The sequence below is a fragment of the Pelophylax lessonae genome (genome assembly GCF_965119305.1).
Source record: "Pelophylax lessonae genome assembly, chromosome: 4".
Taxonomy (NCBI): Eukaryota; Metazoa; Chordata; class Amphibia; order Anura; family Ranidae; genus Pelophylax; species Pelophylax lessonae.
This window is the reverse complement of record NC_138771.1, coordinates 492072048-492096082: the sequence shown is the minus strand read 5'-3', so window position 1 is coordinate 492096082 and position 24035 is coordinate 492072048. Positions and strand designations below refer to the sequence as shown.

General features: G+C 44.4%; 1 protein-coding gene and 1 pseudogene across 2 annotated transcripts in view; both read right to left on the bottom strand.

The window, feature by feature from the left end:
• Window positions 1–13737, bottom strand: part of LOC309553685 (zinc finger CCCH-type antiviral protein 1-like) — a 107231-nt gene extending 93494 nt beyond the window's left edge. Inside the window, exons 1-2 of the mRNA XM_082255036.1 lie at window positions 13360–13737; window positions 10978–11113 (exon numbers count right to left, since the gene is read on the bottom strand). Coding sequence (XP_082111162.1) covers window positions 10978–11113; window positions 13360–13652 — 429 coding nt within the window. The 5' untranslated portion in view covers window positions 13653–13737. The remainder of the gene's footprint in view (window positions 1–10977; window positions 11114–13359) is intronic.
• A 3021-nt stretch (window positions 13738–16758) lies between these two features.
• On the bottom strand, window positions 16759–18303 carry LOC309552717 (annotated as a pseudogene). Its single transcript has one exon. The product of its transcript is annotated as an uncharacterized misc_RNA (transcript).
• Window positions 18304–24035: the final 5732 nt, after the last annotated feature.

The window sequence follows — 24035 nt, the reverse complement described above, 5'->3', positions numbered from 1 at the left end:
TGAACCTGCGATCTGTGTCTCTGTCACACAGTCCCCTCCCCCCACACACGTCAGTAAGCACCAGGCATGCATTAACCGCTTGATCACCAATAAAAGTTAACCCCAGTGTCATTATTACAGTAACAGTGCATATTTATAGCACTGATTACTGTAGTAATGTCACTGGTACCCCCAAAAGTGTCAAGGGTCCGATCTGTCCACCGCAATGTCGAAGTCCCACAAAAAAAAATCGCAGATCGCCGCCATTACTAGTTTAAAAAAAAAAAACAATAAAAATGACATAAATTTCCCGTAGTTAGTAGCTGCGATAACTTTTGCGCAAACCAATCAAAATACGCTTATTGCGATTTTTTTTACCAAAAATATGTAGCAGAAAACAAATTGGCCTAAAATGTTAAAAAATTTTGATTTTTACATTTTTTTGTGGGGAATTTCATATAAAAAAAATTGAAAAATATTGTTATTTTTTCAAAATTGTCATTCTTTTTTTGTTTATAGCGCAAAAAGTAAAAATCGCACAGGTGATCAAATACCACCAAAAGAAAGCTCTATTTGTGGGGAAAAAAAGGACATCAATTTAATTTGGGAACAGCATCGCATGACCGTGCAATTGTCGGTTAAAGTAACGCAGTGCCGAATCGCAAAATATGGCCTGGTCAGGAATGGGGTAAAATCTTCCGGTCTTAAAGCGGTTAAAAATACGCTCATTGAGAATTTTTTTGTCAAAGACATGTAGCTAAATACATTTTGGCCTAAATATATGACAAAAATTAAATATATTTGATGTTTTTTAACTGTCAAAGTAGAAAAATATTGTTATTTTTTCAAAATTGTCGCGTTTTTTGTTATTAATATCGCAAAAAATAAAAATTGCAGAGATGATCAAATACCACCAAAAGAAAGCTCTGTTTGTGGGAAAAAAAGGACGTAAATTTAGTTTGGGTACGGCGTTGCATGACCGCGCAATTGTCAGTTAAACTCGCACAGTGCCGTATCGCAAAAAGTGGCCTGGACGTAAAGCAGGAAAATCCTCCGGTGGTAAAGTGGTTAAATAACAAACATGTTATACTTACCTCCTCTGCAGTGGATCTGCAAAAGGCAGCCTGGACCCTCCTCTTCTCGGGTCCCTCTTTGCTGCTTCGGGCCCCTCCCTCCTACTGAGTGCCCCCACAGCAAGCAGCTTGCTATGGGGCACCCGACCCAAGCAGCAGCTCTGTGTGTCCATTCAGACATGCAGCTGCCGTTCGGCCACGCCCCATCCCTCTCCTGATTGGCTAACTGACTTTGATTGACAGCACTGGCAGCCAATGGTGCCGCTGCTGTGTCTCAGCCAATCAGGAGGGAGAATCCTGGATGGCTGAGGGACTTGAGGACATTGCTTGACAGAGATGGGGCTCAGGTAAGTATGAGGGGGTGCTGGGAAGGCTGCTACACACAGGTTTTTTATCTTAATGCATAGAATGCATTAAGATAAAAAACCTTCTGACTTTACAACTCCTTTCAGATCTCAGGGATCCCCTGCTATTCTAAAAACTGTTGCTCACAGGACTTTACCGGCGAACCCTCTGTGCCTCAACTGTATCATCAAGATCTATTGATTATCTGTCTATTTATTACACACCTATCAGTCCCTTCCCTCATGAGAGTTTGCTAGACGTAATCCTGAATTTTGACCCGACCTTTCTGCCCCACAACCAATCACTACACAAACCTTGCTGCACCTACCTCCATGAAACTTCCAAACTACATGTCTTCTTAACCGATGACACCATCAAGCTACTAATTTTCTCTTGTTATCTCTCGCCTTGATCATTCAACTCTCTCCTCATTGGGTTTTCTCTACACGGGCTATCCCCCCTTGAGTATATCATGAATCTTGCCACCAGACTCATCCACCTTACCAACCGCTAAGTGTCCGCTACCCCTTACTGCCATTTCTTCCAATGGCTTTCACTAACAACATACAAAGCCATCCATAACTCTGCTCTGAACCCCATTACCAATGTTTTTTCTCACAATATCACCCTAACCGTCCACTTTGCTCCTCCTAAGACCTCTTGCTCTCGAGCCCTTTGTCACCTTCTCCCATATTCATCTCCATAACCTCTCCAGAGCCTCTGCTGTCCTCTGGAACTCCCTAACCTAATCTATCTGGCTATCTCTTAGGCTGTGTCTCTTTAGGTGATCCTTTAGGGCTCATATGAATGGGTGTTGAGACCCGTCCTTCATACTGAACCACTTTTTGGTGCTTATGCATCCAACTCAGAGCTGCGTATAGGCAGCCAATAGAGATGGATGCAGACGTAGTGGCTGTATGGACACAGTCACATGTTAAAAAAAAAGGGAGGGGGGTTTCAGCAACCATCTGAATATATTTCTTTATGGAAGCCTATCCTGCCTCTGAGCTTTTAATTATCTATCAACTCACCCCACACAGTTATGTACAGACATATTCAAATTTCTGAATTACAATAGTAAAGAATTTAAACGGATCCAAAATAACAAAACTAAATTCGGCCGAAATTCGAATTCGATTCAAATCGAAATAGAAAACAAATTTGAAATCGAATTTGAAAGGAATAGAAAAAATAGAATAGAAAATTGAGGAATAGAATAGAAAAGAATAGAATCAAATATAATAGAAAATAAAGGAACAGAATATAAAAGAATAGAATAGAAATGTTTAGAATAGAATAGAAAAGAATAGAGTAATGCAGAACAGAAGAAAATACAATAGAATAGAATAGAGTAAAACAGAACTGATTAGAATAGAACATAAAAGATTGGAACAGAATAGAAGATAAAAGAATATAATAAAATAGAATAGAAATTAAAGGAATAGAATAGATTAGAATAGAATAGAATAGAAAAAACAATAGACTAGAATAGAATAAAATAAATTAAAAATAATATAACAGTATTCCGAAATCTTAAATCAAACAGAATAAATGTGAATTCAAATAGAACAGAGTAGAATAGAATAGATTAGGATAGAATAGAAAATAAGAAAATAGAATAGAAAAGAATTCGATGGAAAAAAGCAATAGAATAAAATAAAATAGAAAGAATATAACAATCTTCCAAAATTCGAATTTTGAATCGAATAAATTCTATTTAGAATGCCAGATTTAAATTGCAATTGAAAACAAATAAACAAAACGAATTCCGAAAACAAATTCGACTAATTTAGGCCCCTTTCACACTAGTGCGACCTGTCCCGCAATTTTGTACCGCAAAATCGCATGACAAGTCGTTTTCCATTATTTTCAATAAGCCCCATTCATATCAGTGCGTTTTGAAGTCGCACCAACTTCAAAGTAGTTCCTGCACTACTTTGGCACAATTTTAATGCGCTTTGAGGTATAAAGCCCTGAGCCATTGCTCAAAACTGCGTCAAAGTCGCAGCAAAATCGCGGTAAAATCGCGTCGCATAAGTGTGAAAGGGGCCTTAACTAAACAAAATTATTTAAATAACGAAACAAAACACATTTTTTCATTCTGCACATCTATTGTCATGGAAAAAATAAAACAACAAAGATTGTGGCTTGTTTCGCATGAATTCCACCAATGTCTGCTCTATGCAACAAAATTATTTTCAGTAGTAACAATAATGAAATGAAACAAGTAATAATAAGAATAATGATAATGGTGAGCAAAGAAACACAGACCATGAAAAGTGTAGTGCTCCCTTATATTGCTGGTCAGTGAAAAAGTACCTTTTCACACGGGTCCTTTCAAACGGTGCGCCATCCGACGAGGTCCATTCTGCTCTGCGGGGAATCGATCCGCCGATCCCTGCTAAGCAGTCGGATGACAGCTCTGTCTCCGCTCTGTGTGCAGAGACGAAGCTGTCAGATCCCCGCTGTCCTCTATGGGGAGATCGGATGAGAACGGACCACCTGTCTCTTCTCACCCGATCCCGTCCGATCCGCCAGACGGATGTAAAATAGGGTTTCCATCCGTCCAGATTTCACAGATAGGATCGGAGAGCAGCGGATGTCAGCGGACATGTCTCCGGTGACATCCGCTGCCCCATAGGGATGCATTGAGCATCCGATCAGGTCCGCCTGAAAAACTGACAGGCAGATCGGATCGCCATGTGAAAGGACCCTTACCCTGGTGGTCACTAAAGTGCTCCATTACCTTGGAGGTTAACAACAAAATTAGCTCATTAGAATAGTGAATTTTGTCGTGAGGTACCACATCCCTAATTGAGTACACAGAAGTATTGAATGTTGGGGCATAGGTTGGGATTTTAAAGGTACCGTTTTAACATAACCAATATGACACAGGAAATTGTGTGATCTATTATTTTCTTAAAAATATAGCTTTATTGTATACAAATAATCCCAACAGTGGGATGTATGATCATATATCAAACAGACATAATGACAGACAAAAAATCATAAAATACAATATAAAAAAATGTGCCATGATGGCGAACATCACAGTATCAACATGTAGTCACAGCCTTATTTGAGTGGGTGGACTCCCCAAGAGGTTGCTGCCGGCCTGGGCAACCCTAGCCGATATGCAAACCTCTAGTGTATCCGACTTCCACTACCCGACATGTTTCACGGTGTGAGCCGCTTCCTCAGGGGTATAAGGAATTAACAGTGACCAACTAAAGAGGTGACAGGAGAAAACAAACATTAGCATCATAGTTATACAGTTCGTACTTTAATATCATATGATTGAGTTGTTGCGAATATCGGTATGTGTCAAGAATGGAGCATTGGGCCGTGGCACCTCCACCTTCTGACACTTGCACGTCATATATTCGATCATAGTTACCACGATTACTTACATAAATAACAGGAAAATTTATTTACACTGACATGCAGGCCGGAGCTCATGCGATATTCCCAGGTGATGAGACTGATGTATCACAAGCATCCAAGATACACGTGCTGGATGCCAACTAATGTCCCCCAGGCGGGCATGGACGACCACATGTAGAAGGCAGCTTTGCCTAAAATGGTAGAGAGTATATTCTATACTAGTGAATCAATGCAATAAGTGCCAATGGATACTAGTAAGTATTTCATACATAAACCAGATATAGTGCTTAGGATAGACATTTGTCCACCCATTAGATAGCCCATTAGATAGCTATCATTAGCCATATATTATTGTCATGGGTAACAAAAGAACTCTATGGAGGTTGATGAAAATAGTAACAGTATATAATGTCTTGATACCTACCAAAATAAAGGCTAGCAGGTAGCACACTGGTACAGCGTGGTAAACTTGTATGGCTTTGGGACCCAGCACAGGGCATCACATACTACGGACCTCTGTTTTTACCCATCTTGTATATGTCTGACTCTTTGGGTAACCATGTGGGTTCGGGCTTTCTGTTACTGAGGAACATTGGCCTGGTTGTGTCAAGCACCTCTTTTATATTTTTTATATTTTATATCAACTATACATATACCTCCACAGATATCCAGGGGATCATTTGGAGACCCGAATACAACGGGACAATTCCCTTATAGATATCCTATCGCTCCCTATGTACGCAACACCGCCATATCCATCGTCTGACCAGTGTGCTACCTGCTAGCCTTTATTTTGGTAGGTATCAAGACATTATATACTGTTACTATTTTCATCAACCACCATAGAGTTCTTTTGTTACCCATGACAATAATATATGGCTAATGATAGGTATCTAATGGGTGGACAAATGTCTATCCTAAGCACTATATCTGGTTTATGTATGAAATACTTACTAGTATCCATTGGCACTTATTGCATTGATTCACTAGTATAGAATATACTCTCTACCATTTTAGGCAAAGCTGCCTTCTACATGTGGTCGTCCATGCCCGCCTGGGGGACATTAGTTGGCACCCAGCACGTGTATCTTGGATGCTTGTGATACATCAGTCTCATCACCTGGGAATATCGCATGAGCTCCGGCCTGCATGTCAGTGTAAATAAATTTTCCTGTTATTTATGTAAGTAATCGTGGTAACTATGATCGAATATATGACGTGCAAGTGTCAGACGGTGGAGGTGCCACGGCCCAATGCTCCATTCTTGACACATACCGATATTCGCAACAACTCAATCATATGATATTAAAGTACGAACTGTATAACTATGATGCTAATGTTTGTTTTCTCCTGTCACCTCTTTAGTTGGTCACTGTTAATTCCTTATACCCCTGAGGAAACGGTTCACACCGCGAAACATGTCGGGTAGTGGAAGTCGGATACACTAGAGGTTTGTATATCGGCTAGGGTTGCCCAGGCCGGCAGCAACCTCTTGGGGAGTCCACCCACTCAAATAAGGCTGTGACTACATGTTGATACTGTGATGTTCGCCATCATGGCACATTTTTATATTGTATTTTATGATTTTTTGTCTGTCATTTTGTCTGTTTGATATATGATCATACATCCCACTGTTGGGATTATTTGTATACAATAAAGCTATATTTTTAAGAAAATAATAGATCACACAATTTCCTGTGTCATATTGGTTATGTTAAAACGGTACCTTTAAAATCCCAACCTATGCCCCAACATTCGATACTTCTGTGTACCTTGGAGGTTAGTGGAAGGAATTCTCCCTATATTGGTGGTCAGTGGGAAGAACGCTCCATTTGGGGGCCAGTGGAAAGAATGCACATTACATTGAGACAAGAAGGAAGAATTCTCCTTACATGATGGTCAGTGGAATGAATCTTCCTTATGTTGTTGGTCAGTGGGAAGAATGCTCCTTGCATTGGGGGTTATTTAGAAGAATGCTCCTTACATTGGGGATCAGTGGGAAGATTGTGGCTTACATTGGGGATAGTGGGAACAATGGGGGTTGTTTACCAAAGTCTAACAGGCTTTTTACTTTGCAAGGGAACTTCCCCCAGCTTAGTAAATGAGGTGAAGTTTCACTTTGCAAAGAATACCCAAACATATACAAGGACATTTTTTTTTATAAAAAAGACATTTTTTATTGCATGTTAATAGCAGCTGACAAACATTCAAAAGCATATCTATACACTCAGAGCTGTCAATAAATAAAGCGGTGAGCTGGCAGATAAGAACACACCCTGTGCTAAGACTTTGTACAGGAACCACAGGGGAAACTGTACTGAAACTATCATTGAGAATGACACGAACACACGGCCAAATAAACTACCTACAGGCCAGAAAAAGGGGAAAAAATAAGAAGAATCCAAGCACCTACATAAAAGGGGATATTCAGGGAGTTACATAGTTACATAGTAGTTGAGGTTGAAAAAAGACAATAGTCCATCCAGTTCAACCTGTGTAGGACGTTATTACGGTATTTATCGGCGTATAACACGCGCCGGCGTGTAACACGCACCTAAATTTTAGGGCAGAAATTTCAGGAAAAAAGCTGAAATTTAAAATAAACAGCTTTGAACTCAGAACATTTTTTAAAAATTAAATGTAGTCTTACCAGTGCCCACGAATGCAGCCTCGCCAGTGCAGTGCAGTGCCCATACATGCAGCCTCGCCAGTGCAGTACCCATACATGCAGCCTTGCCAGTGTCCATACATGCAGCCTCGCCAGCGCCAGTGCCCATATATGCAGCCTCGCCCACGCCAGTGCCCATACATGCAGCCTCGCCAGCGCCAGTGCCCATAATTGCAGCCTCGCCAGCACCAGTGCCCATAATTGCAGCCTCGCCAGCGCAGTGCCAATACATGCAGCCTCACCAGCGCAGTGCCCATACATGCAGCCTCGCCAGCGCCAGTCCCCATAATTGCAGCTTCGCCAGCGCCAGTGTCCATAATTGCAGCCTCGCCAGTGCCCATACATGCAGCCTCACCAGTGCCCATAATTGCAGCCTCGCCAGCGCCAGTGCCCATAATTGCAGCCTCCCCAGTGCTCATACATGCAGCCTCGCCAGTGCCCATAATTGCAGCCTCGCCAGCGCCCATAATTGCAGCCTTGCCAGCGCCACTATACACATCACTTTTAAAAAATGTCCAGAAAGTAGCGCCGAGAGGTAGAAGGGGGCGGGCGGCGCAGAGGAGAAGGAAGGACGCGCTCTCATCTCATAGGAGGCGGGACTTCCGATGACAGCGCGTACTTCCTTCTCCTCGGCGCCGCCCGCCCCCTTCTACCTCTCGGCGCTGCTTTCTGGACATTTTTTTTTTATATCGGCGTATAACGCGCACAGCTACTTTTTCCTGCATTTTTAGGAGGAAAAAGTGCGTGTTATACGCCGATAAATACAGTATCAATCACGATTCTCCCTGTGACTGATAAAAGAAGGGACAATTTACACATTAGGCCTAAAAGAGGGAATTGACAATCCTTATAATTAACTTTGATGAGGAGAAATAAAGTTTAACAGCTTATTTACACACTGTCACAATATTCTAAAGCACGGTACACAGTCTTTTTTTCGTTCAACCCAGTAGGCTGAACGAAAAAAAACTGAGGAGCTAAGTGTATTAACTATGCAGTGTTTGTATAGCGATCATTCCGCAAAACTATTGTGTTCTGACAGGGGGACTGCCCCCCTCCCACCAGAACACACCGGTCAGCACTCGTAGCCATTGGACGCCAGCGCTGATCAGATGCCGATCGACTGCTGGTTTTCCAGCATGGCCGTTCATCAGGATCCTGATGTTCTATCAGACAGGTATCTGTACACACTGGTCGAATGTCGGACGGTTTCTGTTGAACAGGACGATATTCGGCCAGTGTGTACCAGCCTTTAGCCAAGTATAACTGGCTAACACTTCCACCTAGCAGCACTAGGGTCGTTGGTTTGAATTCCAACCGCAGCATTATCTGCCTGGAGTTTGCATGTTCTCCCTGTGCCTGCGTGGGTTTCCTCCCACACTCCAAAGACATGCTGGTTGGTTAATTGGCTTCTGTCTAAATTGTCCCTAGTATGTGTATGATTGTGAGTTAGATTGTAAGCTCCTTGAGGGCAGGGACTGATGTGAATGTATAATATATGTAAAGTGCTGCTTAACCACTTAAGCCCCGGAAGATTTCACCCCCTTCCAGACCAGGCCCTATTTTGCGATTCGGCACTGCGTGACTTTAACGGACAATTGCGCGGTCGTGTGACGCTGTACCTAAATGAATTTGACGTCCTTTTTTTCCCACAAACAGAGCTTTCTTTTGGTGGTATTTGATCACCTGTGCGATTTTTTTAATCATGCGCTTTTAACAAAAAAAGAGCAACAATTTTGCAAAAATAACAATATTTTTCGCATTTTTTATATGAAATTCCCCCAAAAAAATGTAAAAATCAAAATTTTTTAACATTTTTGGCCAATTTGTTTTCTGCTACATATGTTTGGTAAAAAAAATCGCAATAAGCGTATTTTGATTGGTTTGCGCAAAAGTTATTGCGTTTACTAACTAAGGGAAAGATTTTTGTCATTTTTGTTGTTTTTTTTTGTAACGAGTAATGGTGGCGATCTGCGATTTTTTTTGGCGGGACTGCGACATTGCGGCGGACAGATCGGACCCTTGACTGCCATTTTTGACACTTTTGGGGGTACCAGTGACATTACTACAGTAATCAGTGCTATACATATGCACTGTTACTGTAAAAATGACACTGGCATGGAAGGGGTTAACTTTATTGGAGAAGGAGGGGTTAAATGTGTCCCTAGGGGCGTGATTCTTACTGTGAAGGGATGTGGCTTTTCATGTAACAGCAGAGATCTACGATCATACATAGCAGGACTGTATGATCTCTGCTGTTACACAGGGGAGAATGACAGGCGGCTTTGTTTACATTAGCCGCCTGCCTTTCTCCCATTGTAACTGATGATCGCGAGTGACCAACGGACATTGGGTCCGCCGATCACTCGCGCGGAGGTGTCCGTGAACTAACGGGGGCGGGAACGTGCCTCCGGCGGCGCGCGCTCGCACCCTATTGGCTCACAGGCGAGTGACGTACCCATACGTTACTTTGCCTGCACAGGGCTGACCGCCGCAGTGTATGTACTTGTGGCGGTCGGCAAGCGGTTAAATTAACAGCGCTATATAAGTACCTGTAATAAATAAATAATGAAGAAATAAAATATTCTAGTTAAATGGATAGTCATAGCAGAAGGTCCCTCCAGACTCCAGTATTGGAAATCTAACACTTGGTAGAAGCTTGGAGAGCCAGTAAACTCTTAAAGCGGAGTTCCGGCCTCAAAAACAACTTTGGGCCATCCGCTTGCTTTAAATCACCTAAAAAACAATTGGATACTCCCGATTTTTTTTTGCTTTACTTACCTTGTTTTTGAAGAAAATATACTCACCTTCCTTCTACTTCCTCCCTCTGCGGCTGCGGCCCGCGCCGTCTCTTCCTGTTTGCGTTGACTCCTGGGAGCTGAATGTCATTGCTCCCAGGAGTCAATGCGCCTGCACCGGCCCTGCTTGTCAGTTCCGGTGCAGGCGCCGCCATTCCCTGCTAAACAGCTTCTGGGCATGCCCAGAAGCTGTGCAGGGATGACGCACCTGCACCGGACATGACGAGCAGGGCCGGTGCAGGGAATTCTGGGACTGAAGAGGACGCCCTGGCTTCAGCTGCCCACACCTGACATGGCAGCGCTGGACAAGAAATTTGCAAGGCAAGTATTTCTTCTAAAAGGTAAGTGCGACCTGGGACAGTTCAGAGGCTATCCATTATGGAATGTACTAGCCCTGACTGTCCCGGGGGTATTTTTATCTCAAAAACATTTCTGAGGCCGGAACTCTGCTTTAAGCAGTTAATTCTTGGCGGTACAATTACATCCAAACACCAGAGGACAACTGCAGCCCCTGTCAGCCTGTCATTGCTTTGTACAGGTAAAGCAAAGGCAACTGTCCACATCCACTTGTCCTTCCAGCCACATGGTACCTTGGATTCTTGCTGCACCGTTTTTTGTCTTGTAGGGGAGGTCTTAGCTTTTCTTCTTCCTATAGGGGGCAGCAGTACAGCACATCCACCCTTTGGGACTGGTGGGCACAATGGTGGCAGTGTGGGGATCTCGGACTCACCTCTGGCAGCAGCTGGTTGTCATTCTGGAACAGCAGAACTTTGATCTCATCCTCATTCAGTCCGATCAGCTCATTGGCTCTTAACACGGCGCGGTTGTGTTCAGATTCAACATCGTGAGAGAATCTGCAGCGAGGCCTGAAATGAGAAAAAGCTATAAATCCTGATCCTGGACGGAGAAGACTTCATAGAAAATGATGAACTGCAATTTTGAGCAACTAAAGAAAATATGTTGAATTTCACCCAGTGGATTAAACAAGATCCCACTCAAAGGAGAAACATGATTCCACCCCAAAGGATGAGGTGATTTCACCTAGAGGAATTATATGATCCCACCCCAAAAGGTCTCATAAAGAGGGCAACAGGTTATAGGAAAAAAAAACACAGCGATCCCCTCCTAGACAGATCCTAGGTGATTTGTGAGTTTTCCTGCACTGTAAATTAAAGAAAGTCAGCTCAGATCTCACAAGATCAATTGTGAGAACTTTAAAACGATCTTACCCTAAAATCATAAGACCCATCTTCTCTTACCCAATACATCTAGGCTTATCTTCTACTACCCCAATACCTCCAAATCCATACTCTCTTAGGGCTCTTTCACACGGTCCGCCTCCGTAGGCCGATCCGTGCTGCTCAGCGGGGATCGATCCGCCAATCCCCGCTGAGCCGGCAGATGACAGCTCCGTCTCCGCTTGCAGTGCGAAGAGGGAGGTGTCACAGCTCCCGCTGCTCTCTATGGAGAATCGGATGAGAGCGGACCGCCTGTCCGCTCTCATCCGATCCGATCCCTGAACGGATGGAAAAATAGGGTTTCCATCCGTCCAGATTTCACGGACAGGATCGGATACGGATGGCAGCAAGTTTCTCCGCTGACATCTGCTTCCCCATAGAGCTGCATGGAGGATCCGATCAGATCCGCCTAAAAAACGGACAGGCGGATCTGATCGGATCGCCCGTGTGAAAGAGCCCTGTCAGTTTTTCAGGCAGACCTGATCGGATCCTCCATGCAGCTCTAGGGGGCAGTGGATGTCAGCGGAGACACCTCCGCTGACACCCGCTGCCATCCGTATCCGATCCTGTCCGTGAAATCTGGACAGATGGAAACCCAATTTTTCCATCCGTTCAGGGATCGGATGAGAGCGGACAGGCAGTCCGCTCTCATCTGATCCCCCATAGAGAGCAGCGGGAGCTGTGACACCTCCCTCTCCGCACTGCAAGCGGAGACGGAGCTGTCATCCGCCGGCTCGGCGGATCGATCCCCGCTGAGCAGCACGGATCGGCCTACGGAGGCGGACTGTGTGAAAGAGCCCTTACCCAATACCTCTAGATCCATCCTCTACTACCCCATACCTCTACACCTATCCAATTTTACCCCAATACCTGTATACCCACCCTCTCTTACTCCAATACATCTTGGCTCATCCTCTACTACCCCAATACCTCTATACCCATCTTCTCTTATCCATTACCTCTAGATCTATTCTCTACTACCCCATATATCTATACTTATATTATTTTACCCCAACACCTGTATACCCATCATCTCTTATCTAATACCTCTATACCCATCTTCGCTTGCCTAATACCTCTAGACCCATCCTCTACTACCAAATACCTCTAAATCCATTCTCTACTACCGCAATACCTCTATACCCATGCTCTCTTATCTCAATTCCTCTATATCCATCCTCTCTTATCAAATACCTCTATATATATCCTCTCTTACGCCTCTATATTCATCCTCCTAACCCAATGCCTCTATATCCTTCCTCTCTTACCCCAATACCTCTATACCCATCTTCTCTTGCCTAACTCCTCTAGATCCATTTTCTACTACTGCAATACCTATACCCATCCTCTCTTACCCCAATGCCTCTATACCCATCCTCCCTTTCCCCAGTGCCTCTATACCCACCCTCTCTTACCCCAATGCCTCTATACCCATCCTCTCTTGCCCCAATGCCTCTATATTAATATTCTCTTACCCCAATGCCTCTATACCCATCCTCTCTTGCCCCAATGCCTCTATATTAATATTCTCTTACCCCAATGCCTCTATATCCCTCCTCTCTACTTATATAACTATCCTCTCTTACCCCAATACTTCTATATCTATCGTCTCTTATCCAATACCTCTATATCCATCCTCTCTTACCTCAATGCCTCTATATCCATCCTCTTTTACCCCCATATTTCTATCCCTGTCTTCTCTTACCCCAATACTTCTGTACCTATTCTCTCTTATCTAATACCTCTATATCCATCCTCTTTTACCCCAATGCCTCTAGACCCCTCCACTACTATCCCAATACTCTATACCTGTCCTCTCCTACCCCAATACCTCTTTACCCCTCCTCTCTTACCCCAGTGACCCCTGCACCTACCTCCGGTCGGGGGGACACTGGCCCCTCAGGTAGTGTCGGCACAGGTGTAGTTTGGGACACTCCTCTTCGTACTCCTGGTTTCCAGGTCTCAGGTATTGGGTACAAATCCTCAGGGGGCTCCGGGCCAGGACCAGGTCGGAGCTCTGCGGGAACCTGAGCCTCTCATCTTGTAGAATCTGGTCGATCTGCTCCTCCGGGAGACTCAGGAGATCGGACAGACGATCTCTCTCCAGCCGGCCGCCGTATTTGCAAAGCAGCTTGGTCAGATAGGCAGTGACTGTGGGGTCCGACATGGTCCCTGGGCCCCTGATACAGCCCGATCACTGGGGCCCCTGATACAGCCCGATCACTGGGGCCCCTGATTCAGCCTGATGTCGGGGCCCCTAATACTGCGGGTGCCTGCTGTCTGGGCCCTGCGATCTCTTCCTGGGTGAGTGTGTACTGTCTGCTCTGCTGGGTGACAGAGAACAGCAGAGGGCGGATCATCATCATCATCATAGCTGGGAATAGAAACCGAAACTCCACAGCTCGCTCTACTCTGCTACTGCCTATGTATCTCCGCTACACACTGACATCATATTTATATCATCATAGAAACGGCACAGCCGTCATTTATTCGGCCCTGTTCACACCTCAGCTAATAAAATGCCCATCTCTGACGTTCAAAACTTACAACAAGCAAAATCTCATTCAATTCCATGGCCCCTGTTAGGAGCGTTTTGTCGCCTAAAGCAAAACGCCTGAAGCTCAAAAAAGTACAAAAACTTCTTTTGGGCAACAGGCGTCCTGCGATTCTGTTTGCGGGATTTTACCGTCAGGCGACTATCGCGGCAAAATCGCTCTGTGTTTGGGGTGCTATTGCAAGTCACAGGAATCGCACAGGCGTCCCGCAACTTGCAATGGTTCCGGATCACGGGCAGAATCCGAGACACCTATATGTGAATGGAACCTAACTCTCCTGTCCCCCAATGATCAGACTGTAACAATGTTACAAGGCAGAGCCGAACTTGCCTACCGTGATACTGGGAAATTTCCCGGTAGGCCGGCAAGTCCCCCTGCCCTAGGGCTGCTAAAACCTGTAAAAAAAAATGGCCGCGGCCGGCCCGACATGAGCACTGTGCATGCGCCGCCGCCGCCGCTCTGGAAAGCCCATACACGTTCAGCTATTCCTGGGGAGACGGTGCATGCGCAGTGATGTGTTGGCGCCGGTTGGCACCATTTTTAAATGTAAGGCGCCTCACCAAAAAGTAAGTGAGACTCCTCCGTGGCCCCTGTACCATGCCCGCAGCACTGCATCTCCTGCACCATGCCCATAGCACTGCATCTTCTGCACCATGCCCGCAGCCCTGCATCTCCTGCACTATGCCCACAGCCTTGCCTCTCCTGCACTATGCCCGCAGCCCTGCATGTCCTGCACTATGCCCGCAGCCCTGCATGTCCTGCACTATGCCCACAGCCCTGCATCTACTATACCATGTCCACAGCCCTGCATCTCCTGTACCATGTCCACAGCCCTGCATCTCCTGTACCATGTCTGCAGCCCCTGCATCTCCTGCACCATGCCAGCAGCACTGCATCTCCTGCACCATGTCCGCAGCCCCTGCATCTCCTGCACCATGCCCTCAGCCTCTGGATCTCCTGCACCGTGTTCGCAGCCCCTCCATCTCCTGCACCGTGTCCGCAGCCCCTGCATCTCCTGCACCGTGTCCGCAGCCCCTGCATCTCCTGCACCATGTCCAGAGCCCCTGCATCTCCTGTACCATTCCCGCAGGCCCCTACATCTCATGTACCATGTCCGCAGCCCCTGCATCTCCTGTACCATGTCCGCAGCCTCTGCATCCCCTGCACCATGCCCGCAGCCCCTGCATCTCCTGCACCATACCCACAGCCCCTGCATCTCCTGTACCATGTCCAGAGCACCTGCATCTCCTGTACCATGTCTGCAGCCGCTGCATCTCCTGCACCATGCCCGCAGCCCCTGCATCTCCTGCACCATCTCCAGAGCACCTGCATCTCCTGTACCATGTCTGCAGCCCCTGCATCTCCTGTACCATGTCCGCAGCCCCTGCATCTCCTGTACCATGTCCGCAGCCCCTGCATCTCCTGCACCATGTCCACACAGTCTCTGACATGTCCTCCTGTACCATGTCTGCAGCCTCTGACATTTCCTGTACTATGCCCACACAGCCTATGACCACCTCCTGTACCATGTCCGCCCTTAACTTTTAACTGGAATTTGCTTATATATATATATATATATATATATATATATATATATATATATATATATATATATATATAAAGCCCTATATGCTTTCATATCTGTCTTATCTATAATACACTCTTCAAATGTGCTTTAATATGCATGGTTTTCCCTTTTATGAACAAGAAAATAATGGCGTTATGCTGTTGGGTCGGTATAATAATGCTATTGGGCTGGTATGAAAATATTTCTAGGACTGAATTGTTTTCCCAGTCCGGCACTGTTACAAGGTGTAGTAAGTTACAAGGTGAGAGGCTGCAGCAGGGGCTAATCTGTGTCAGACAATTGTGAACACAGCCAAGAGAAATACACAGGCAGCAGAATTTACAAATCAGGTCATCTCTAAGCCTGGGTTCACACATATGCGATGTCAGACATTGCATGTGATTCAAACTGCATTACTATGCAGATCACATGTGATGTCTGTGCAAATGCAAATTCAGCCATACAGCTGTATGGCTGAACTCACATTGGATTTACACAAAAAAGGTGCAGGGACCTTTTTTTTCCCCGCACTGGAATCGGATCGCATGGGTGTTAACACCCTTGTGATCTGATTCCTGTCCGAATTCACAGTTCGCACTGCAATCTGCGAACTGATCTGGGGGTTGTTAGTGTCTGGAACCCCTGGTCCCGCTGTTCTTATGCTCGCTTTGTGTCTGGCAGGCCTGGGAGAGTGATTTCAGGAAGTAACACAGACGGACACAGATGTATGGTGAAACCAACTCTCAGTTTATTATAGGCTCGTTGTGGTTTATATAGTAAAGAGTAAGGGCATATAGCATAAGTATAGGATACTTGTTACGTTCTTATTGGTTGAACAGTTTAAGGAAACCAAGCGTCATTTCGGGAAAAAAGCGAGTACACTTAATACCATATAGGGCATATAGCTTATTGCTAGAAACGCCTGACATGATTTCATCAAAAACCACAAACAGAAACTTGCCATAACTGTAACACGTACACATTTGCAAAGCTTGTATAACTAAGATACATAGAAAATGGAGTGGGAACATACAAAATGGAGGGCAAATAAAATTGATACCTCCCCATCTCCCACAATCCCCTCTTAAAATCAATAACCCTCCCAATTGATTTTTTCAGACTAACTGTCCCTAACTGTCCCGCCCCTCTTTCTATATAGTGAGATTACTCTTTCCCTTTTGTTTGTGACTCTTGACATACTTAATATATTCATTGGGGCTATTTGTTGGGGGTTTCTTGCAGCCTGTAGACTGGTGGGCTAGCATTGAAACGTTCTTCACCTTCGGCCTGGAGGCCCTAGCAATAATACACATTACCAGCTTGAAGCATGCGAATAGAAAAAGCAAAAAGAGCAGGACTATAATAACGGTCATAGCAATATTTTTCAACCAGGAAAATATTCCTCTGACTCCAAACTCTACATTACTAAAGGGACTCCAGGTCTTAGCAATGTTCCTGGCTTCTAATTGTAACTTATCTACTTCTTTCCTGTGCTGTGCAATAATATCATAATAATCAGGGATTTCGACAGAAGTGTTGTGTATCCATGTGCAACATTCATAATCCTCCGTAACTTCACATAACCCAGTAAGAGCAGCACTCATACTTTCTATGGCTAGGTCATGAAGTTCAAGTTGTTTCTTAATTGCCCTCACTTCTATATTTAACTTGGTAATGTCTCCTGAGTTCTTATCTAGGATGTCATCGAGAATTTTAGAGTAATTATTCAACCTTTTCATCATGTCTATTCCCCATCCGGTCCATGAGGGGAACCAGGCCCATACCATATCCTTTTCAAGGAATAATTCTCTTTTATTGCGGTGTTTGAGGGGGTACCTAGGATGCATACTAGCTTCGAGGAGATGTCCTCCTTTGTTGTCTCCCACTACACCCATGATGGGGACTAGAGATGCGAGGTAACACCACCCTTGGGGTACAATAGGGATCCAAGGGTGACAAATCTTTCCACAACAAATATAAGTACTGTTTCCCAAAGCTAGGGGACGTTTGTGAAGCATCGCCATTATTTGGTCAGAAAAACTAGACCAAGCTAAATTTGACAACAACCGTCCTACTGGGGAAGAGGAAGTGGAACTGGAGTTAAGAAAGTTCATCAGAGTGGCGTTTAGGGCTGGTTCTGAGGTGTGCCAGAAGGAGCTGTCCATCGAGGTCATTGAGAAATTAATCTTAGTTTGCTGGCACACTTCAGCTCCCTTGGTGGAGTTTCCCAACCTAAAACACCAGTCTGGGGAATGACTTCTACCAATAATTTGGAAAGTGAGGGTATCATTTGAGAGTGTTCTCGTGACATTGGTGAGGACAACAGGAGGTGTACCATTTAGAAAAGGGGTGAAGTTTAAAGGTATTGCTAATAGGGGAATTCTAGCTGTGCTAGGATGGAGTTTACTACATATCCAACATTTTTCATATCCGGACTTCTGGGCATAGGCATATTTAAATTGCAACAATGACATTTTATCTGTAAGACTTTTTTAGCTTTCATCTCTCTTTTGTCTGTTATGTGCATTACTCTGTGTTGGGGTGTTGGAAGCTCCGCAAATGGCCTGTAGCCCTACCAGGTCTTCTGGATGATAAATACAGTTAGTGGTAACCCATACTACAGAGAAGACTGAAAATGATACGAGTCCTATAAGTAGCCAAAGTTTTCCAGAATCTGGTGCTATTGGGAATGTCATTTTTCTACAGGGTCAGGGCCGCCTGCCTCTGAAAAACCCCCTTTTCTTGACTATCCTGTTCGAGGTCAGAGTCGTCCACTCCCGTTAGTACCTCTCTTGCTTCTGGACCTTCCTGTTCAAGGTCAGGGCCGTCCGCCCCCGTTAGTACCTCTCTTGGGTCTGGATCTGGACTTGCTTCTGGGGGTGGAGCCTCCTTTACCAATTTCACTCGAGTAGCATGGATCCAGGCTTGTTGGTTCTCCACAAGGACAGCGATTCTGGTCACTGCGACTACCTTTGTCTTTTGGTCCAAAACGAAATCCAGCCTTGGTCTTGTGATGCTACTTCATCTCCTTCCCTCAAGTGATGGGTTGATACCTGTGAAAAGAAAAGAAGGGTGCGAGCAACTTGTTCGTTCCACTTGATTCAAAATTCCAATTTACTTTTTCTCAACTCGTCTTTGATTGTCCTATTTATCCTTTCCACTGTACCTGAATTCTGGGCAATGCAAATAGGAGCACTATTACGGGGTATACATGGTTTCCCCTCTTTGCAAATTAATCCTGTTATAGGATTCTTTTGCAAGACAGGATAACCCCAGTCCTCCAATTCCTCAGCAGTGGCTGAGGCTTGTAGATCTGTGATCAACTGGGCATCATCGGGGAGGATGTGGGTTAGGACAGGCATTTGTTTTAGGGCTCCTAAAGGTAACTGTTGTGCGGCTGCCTTTGCTATTTTGTCTGCTAGTGCGTTGCCCTTGGAGATGTCATCAGTACCTCTGGTATGTGCCCTACAGTGAATGATAGCTAACTCTGAGGGTAACAACATAGCCTGAAGAAGGTTGGTGATGAGCTCTTTCATCATGTCTGCACGGGGTGAAGTGACACTTTCAATAGTTTCTAGGCAGTCATGCGGTTCTTGGCCCATATCATCTGCTGAATCCATCTACTATTGACTAAAAGGAACTCTTATTTCTTCCCTGCTTTGGGCCTATATGTAAAAACCTATTTGTAGATGTGTGAATGGGGTTGATGGGTATTGGAGATGCTCATGTTTGGCCTTATATGTTTGGATTGTTTGTACCTAATACAGGTGATGCATCTAGCAACATATGCTTTCATGAATTTAGATGGGCTTGCAAATAAAATAAAAAACTGCCAGTAATACTGTATATGTTCTTTCCCACTCCCTGTGTCCTATTCCATAATACTAGGCAATAAATAGTGGGGCACTAGCTGCGGGGATACATACCAGAGCTCCCCTCTTTTAGAAAAAAGGCCATTTTCAACTTTTTCTAAATCATCACCCAATTCCTTAAAACTTGTTCTGTAGCATGCGTTTATGGCTTCTAACAATATGTGATATTTTGGCCTGGAGCAAGAAATGAACTACAAAAACATCTCTTGCTCCTTCTATGGCTGCCTATAAATCATGTTGTGGTGTAACACAACCTTTAATACCAGTAGCCCATTTAAAACTGGGGCCTACCTAGGGCAAATGATGTGGCCATCCCCAGTACCATCTCACAAGATGCTATGCTTGGAGTCACTTCAGGCATGCCTTAGACCTGGACTGCGACCATCTTTGGATAAAAACTTATAGGGCAAAGTTTACCACCATACTCCTGGGCAAGTACACCTGTCATGGTCTTACAATTGTCCCTTGCATAAACACAAAACATTTTTCCATGATTTGGGAGGCCCAGTGCAGGCGCTACAACCATAGCAGTTTTCAGATATATAAACGCATTTAACATTTCTGGTGACATTTCTGGACCTGTGGTTTGTCTCAAAATGTTATTATAGATAGGAGTAGTCCGGATCCATAACAATTAATGATCCTGTGGGCGGGCAAGACCCACTGTGGGCTGGCAAGACCCACTAGAGCAGCAGCTCTTATGTGACTGACTCTACTATCACTCTCTGTGAGAACAAAACCAAGGTGAACAACACTTTCCTGACACCATTGTCATTATTCCTGTGACACTTTGTTTCCACATACATGTACATTTCAATAAACTCACTCGCTCTGACTGGCCTCCACAGAGTGACTACATATGTCATATACATATTGTAGCGGGACTGAACCATGAGCAGGTGTCCATCCCCTCTTGCATGGTCTGGAGAACTATAGAGCGGACAATCAAATTGTCTACTTATAGCCCTAAGGCATTTCTACACCAGGTAAGTTACCTGGACTGAAAAATAAGAAACAAAGATGGCTGTGTCTCCTCGTCCAATAGGACGCTTAAAAAAAAACACACTACTTAAACCAATCACTGTAAAGTGGGTAACATCGGATGGTATGGCTGTCAGTAGAGATGGCATATCAGATACCACTTGCATGCTATGATCAGATAAAGAACTAAAAACTTTTTGGCTTAGTGCCAATTTTCAAAAAAAACTTTATTATTTTTTTTTTTTTTTTAGAAACTTCTGCTAGCTGCAATTGCAGAGGTGACCATTACTTCCTCTCACACGGAAGGAAATTTACTAAGTTTAAATGAATCTGACACACAAACATTTTCTGCTTGTTTGAGATAATATAATGGCTGCAAAGAAAATGACATCTGCCTTGGAAAACGAAACCGTGGGGTGCAGGTGTGGTCAGGGGCATTTGTAAAGTAATATTTTCATTGTAGGGGGGCCTAGGTTGAAAATGTCCTACTCTTTGCTTTGCCTCTTCTGATAAGGCCCTTGGAAATGTGCGCTGACAGGCTGTTTTTCTTTACACAGATCATCTCTCTCTGTTATGGCTTTTTTTTAAAACCTTCCATGGTTTTAGTAGCCCAATCAGAAACGTGCTGTTTTATAATTAACATGTACTGTGACTTTAAATTACCAATAAATGTTTGAATCCTAAGACTGTGCTACTCCGCAGTGACACTTAACCACAGCTTTAAGGCTATGTTTCCACTATTGTGGCTACAAAGTCACACGACTTCAAGCGCAAGTTTGTAGTGCAATTTGTTTGCAGCTATTTCTGGGGACCCCAGCGCGACCTCCTTCTGTGAGGGACAAGTTGCCCTGAAGTCGCCCAAAAGTAGTGCAAAAACCTTTTTTCAAGTTGCTGCGACTCAAGTCGCAGCAGTTTGAGCGGTCCTATTTGTAAATAATGGGTTTTGACCTATCATGCGACTTGACATGTGTCAAGTCGCACAACAAGTCGCAAAAGTGGAAATGGAGCCCTAGAGTCCAAAACCACCAAACAGTTTCACCCGTCTACCGGTCTACAGGCAATTGCTGTGGGTAAAGAACTTTCACTTATATTAGCATCTCCAATTTTCCCCGCTTTTTCCATGTACTTTATATTACAACTCCCTATTTTTTCTGACCATCTTGCTTGGTTATCTATCCAAGGGTTAATTAAATAGTAGTCAGTGCCGCAGACTCGCGCCACATATTCCTTACAGTTTTCTCCTGCTTGGGGAGGTGGGGGTGGCTTGCTGCCTCCGTGACCCATTGCTGCAGACAACGGGGTTCACGGACCGAGCGCTTATTAGACTAAAGCAATCTAATTCTAAGTTCCCTGTCTATTTATAACTGGCAATTTTATTTATTATAAAAGATTGTTGTCTGCGTCTGGTAAATATTTTTAAGTTGTCTATATGTTACCCCTACTAGGTCAAAATCTATCTGTCCGTGAAAGTTGACCCTATGATGCACAATTTTACATTCAGGGTTACTAGAAACAAACTGACTTCCTAAAAATCTTTTTCTCTTCAGTGGCAAAATACAGACTAATTTAGCAGAGTCTAAGTTATGGTGAGTTATATCAAAATCTAAACAATGGGTGCAGATTGGACAGGGTATCTGCTACAATCTATCACAGAGTCATGGAACGTTCACAATGCTCGACTGCCACTCAGGTTGCCCTGCGTGCGTCTTCCCAAAACGTGAACTAGTCACAGTGTATTTCAGCCGTGCTGACAATACGGAGCGTTTCGAATGCAGCGTGACTACTCTGGCATTCTCATCAGAAAAAAGACATTCAGTAAATGACTCGAGTCTGTTCACTTACCACCCAGACTCATTGAATCATACAAACAGATTATCTTATACTTTTATGCGATAGAGAAGGAAAGCTTAAAGATTTTTCAGACACAAAACGAGCAATTTCTCTAACACTTCTTAAGTCTCCCTGAGACTAAAAATATTTCCCTGAAATATTTCAATTATGGGTCTGTTGCGTGTGTTCCCGGAACACACCAACCCCCTTGGTTCACTTTGATATGATTTTAGTCAGTGTCCCGCCCCGGAGCCACACTACAATCGGCTGTATAGAAAAGGATTTTTCTACTTACCGAATGAGCGTGGTTGTCCGCGAGGGATGACTTTCATATCCCGGCATACGAGCCCCCAGCTGTTAGTGTCTGGAACCCCTGGTCCCGCTGTTCTTATGCTCGCTTTGTGTCTGGCAGGCCTGGGAGAGTGATTTCAGGAAGTAACACAGACGGACACAGATGTATGGTGAAACCAACTCTCAGTTTATTATAGGCTCGTTGTGGTTTATATAGTAAAGAGTAAGGGCATATAGCATAAGTATAGGATACTTGTTACGTTCTTATTGGTTAAACAGTTTAAGGAAACCAAGCGTCATTTCGGGAAAAAAGCGAGTACACTTAATACCATATAGGGCATATAGCTTATTGCTAGAAACGCCTGACATGATTTCATCAAAAACCACAAACAGAAACTTGCCATAACTGTAACACGTACACATTTGCAAAGCTTGTATAACTAAGATACATAGAAAATGGAGTGGGAACATACAAAATGGAGGGCAAATAAAATTGATACCTCCCCATCTCCCACAGGGGTGTCATTAACTTTGTATTGACACCCGCAGCAGTTTGCAGAGGGCAGTGTAAACTGCCTGAGGGAGAGATGCTATATGGAAACCTGCACTAGAATCACGCTGGTTCCTGCATAACATATGTGTGAACCTAGGCTAAAGGCCCATACACACGGTAAGAAAATCGGAAGTAAAATTATGTCCGACGAACGATCTGCTGATTTTCGGATCGTTAGTATAGTGCTTTCAAGGGCTGATTACACATTTTCGGACCACAAAAACAGACGAAAATTCGTCTGATAATCTGATTGTGTATACGAGGTTTAAAGCTGCATTTCCACATGATCGCGGGTGCAATCGCCACGATTCCGCCCCACAATTTCAAATGGCTACAAAACGCAGGACGCGTTTACAATGCCATTATTACTAATGGCACCCCAATCGTGCTGCAATTTTGCAGCGATTGTCATGCTGCAATCGCGGCAATGCTGTCTCCCAAACGAAGCTCATGTTCCTTTTTGAGCAACACCCGCTGCGATTGCAGCGCGATTTACCGCTCGACAATCGTGGCAAAATTGTGGCCCGATTGGGGTGCCATTAGAAGTAATGGCATTGCAAATGAGCTCCGCACTTTGCAGCCATTTAATATTAGGGGCGGAATTGCGTCGATTCTGCTTGTGAATATGTATGAATGCAGCCTAAAGCCGGCAGCTCAGTCCAGAAGGCAGATGGTGACCCTGCATGATGGCTGAGCAAAGATGGCGCTGTCCTTCTGGAGACAAAATCAGATAAAGGCATTATCGGGGTGTTCTGACAGAATATCCTACCCCATCAGAAATCCATACCTCCGTCACTTCCAGTTGCGGATCAGCTGTGGCTTCGTCATGCATCAGCTGTAGCCGCATCACAAGTCCTACTGCGCATGCGCGGAATAGGTAGGGAATTTTGACAACATTGCA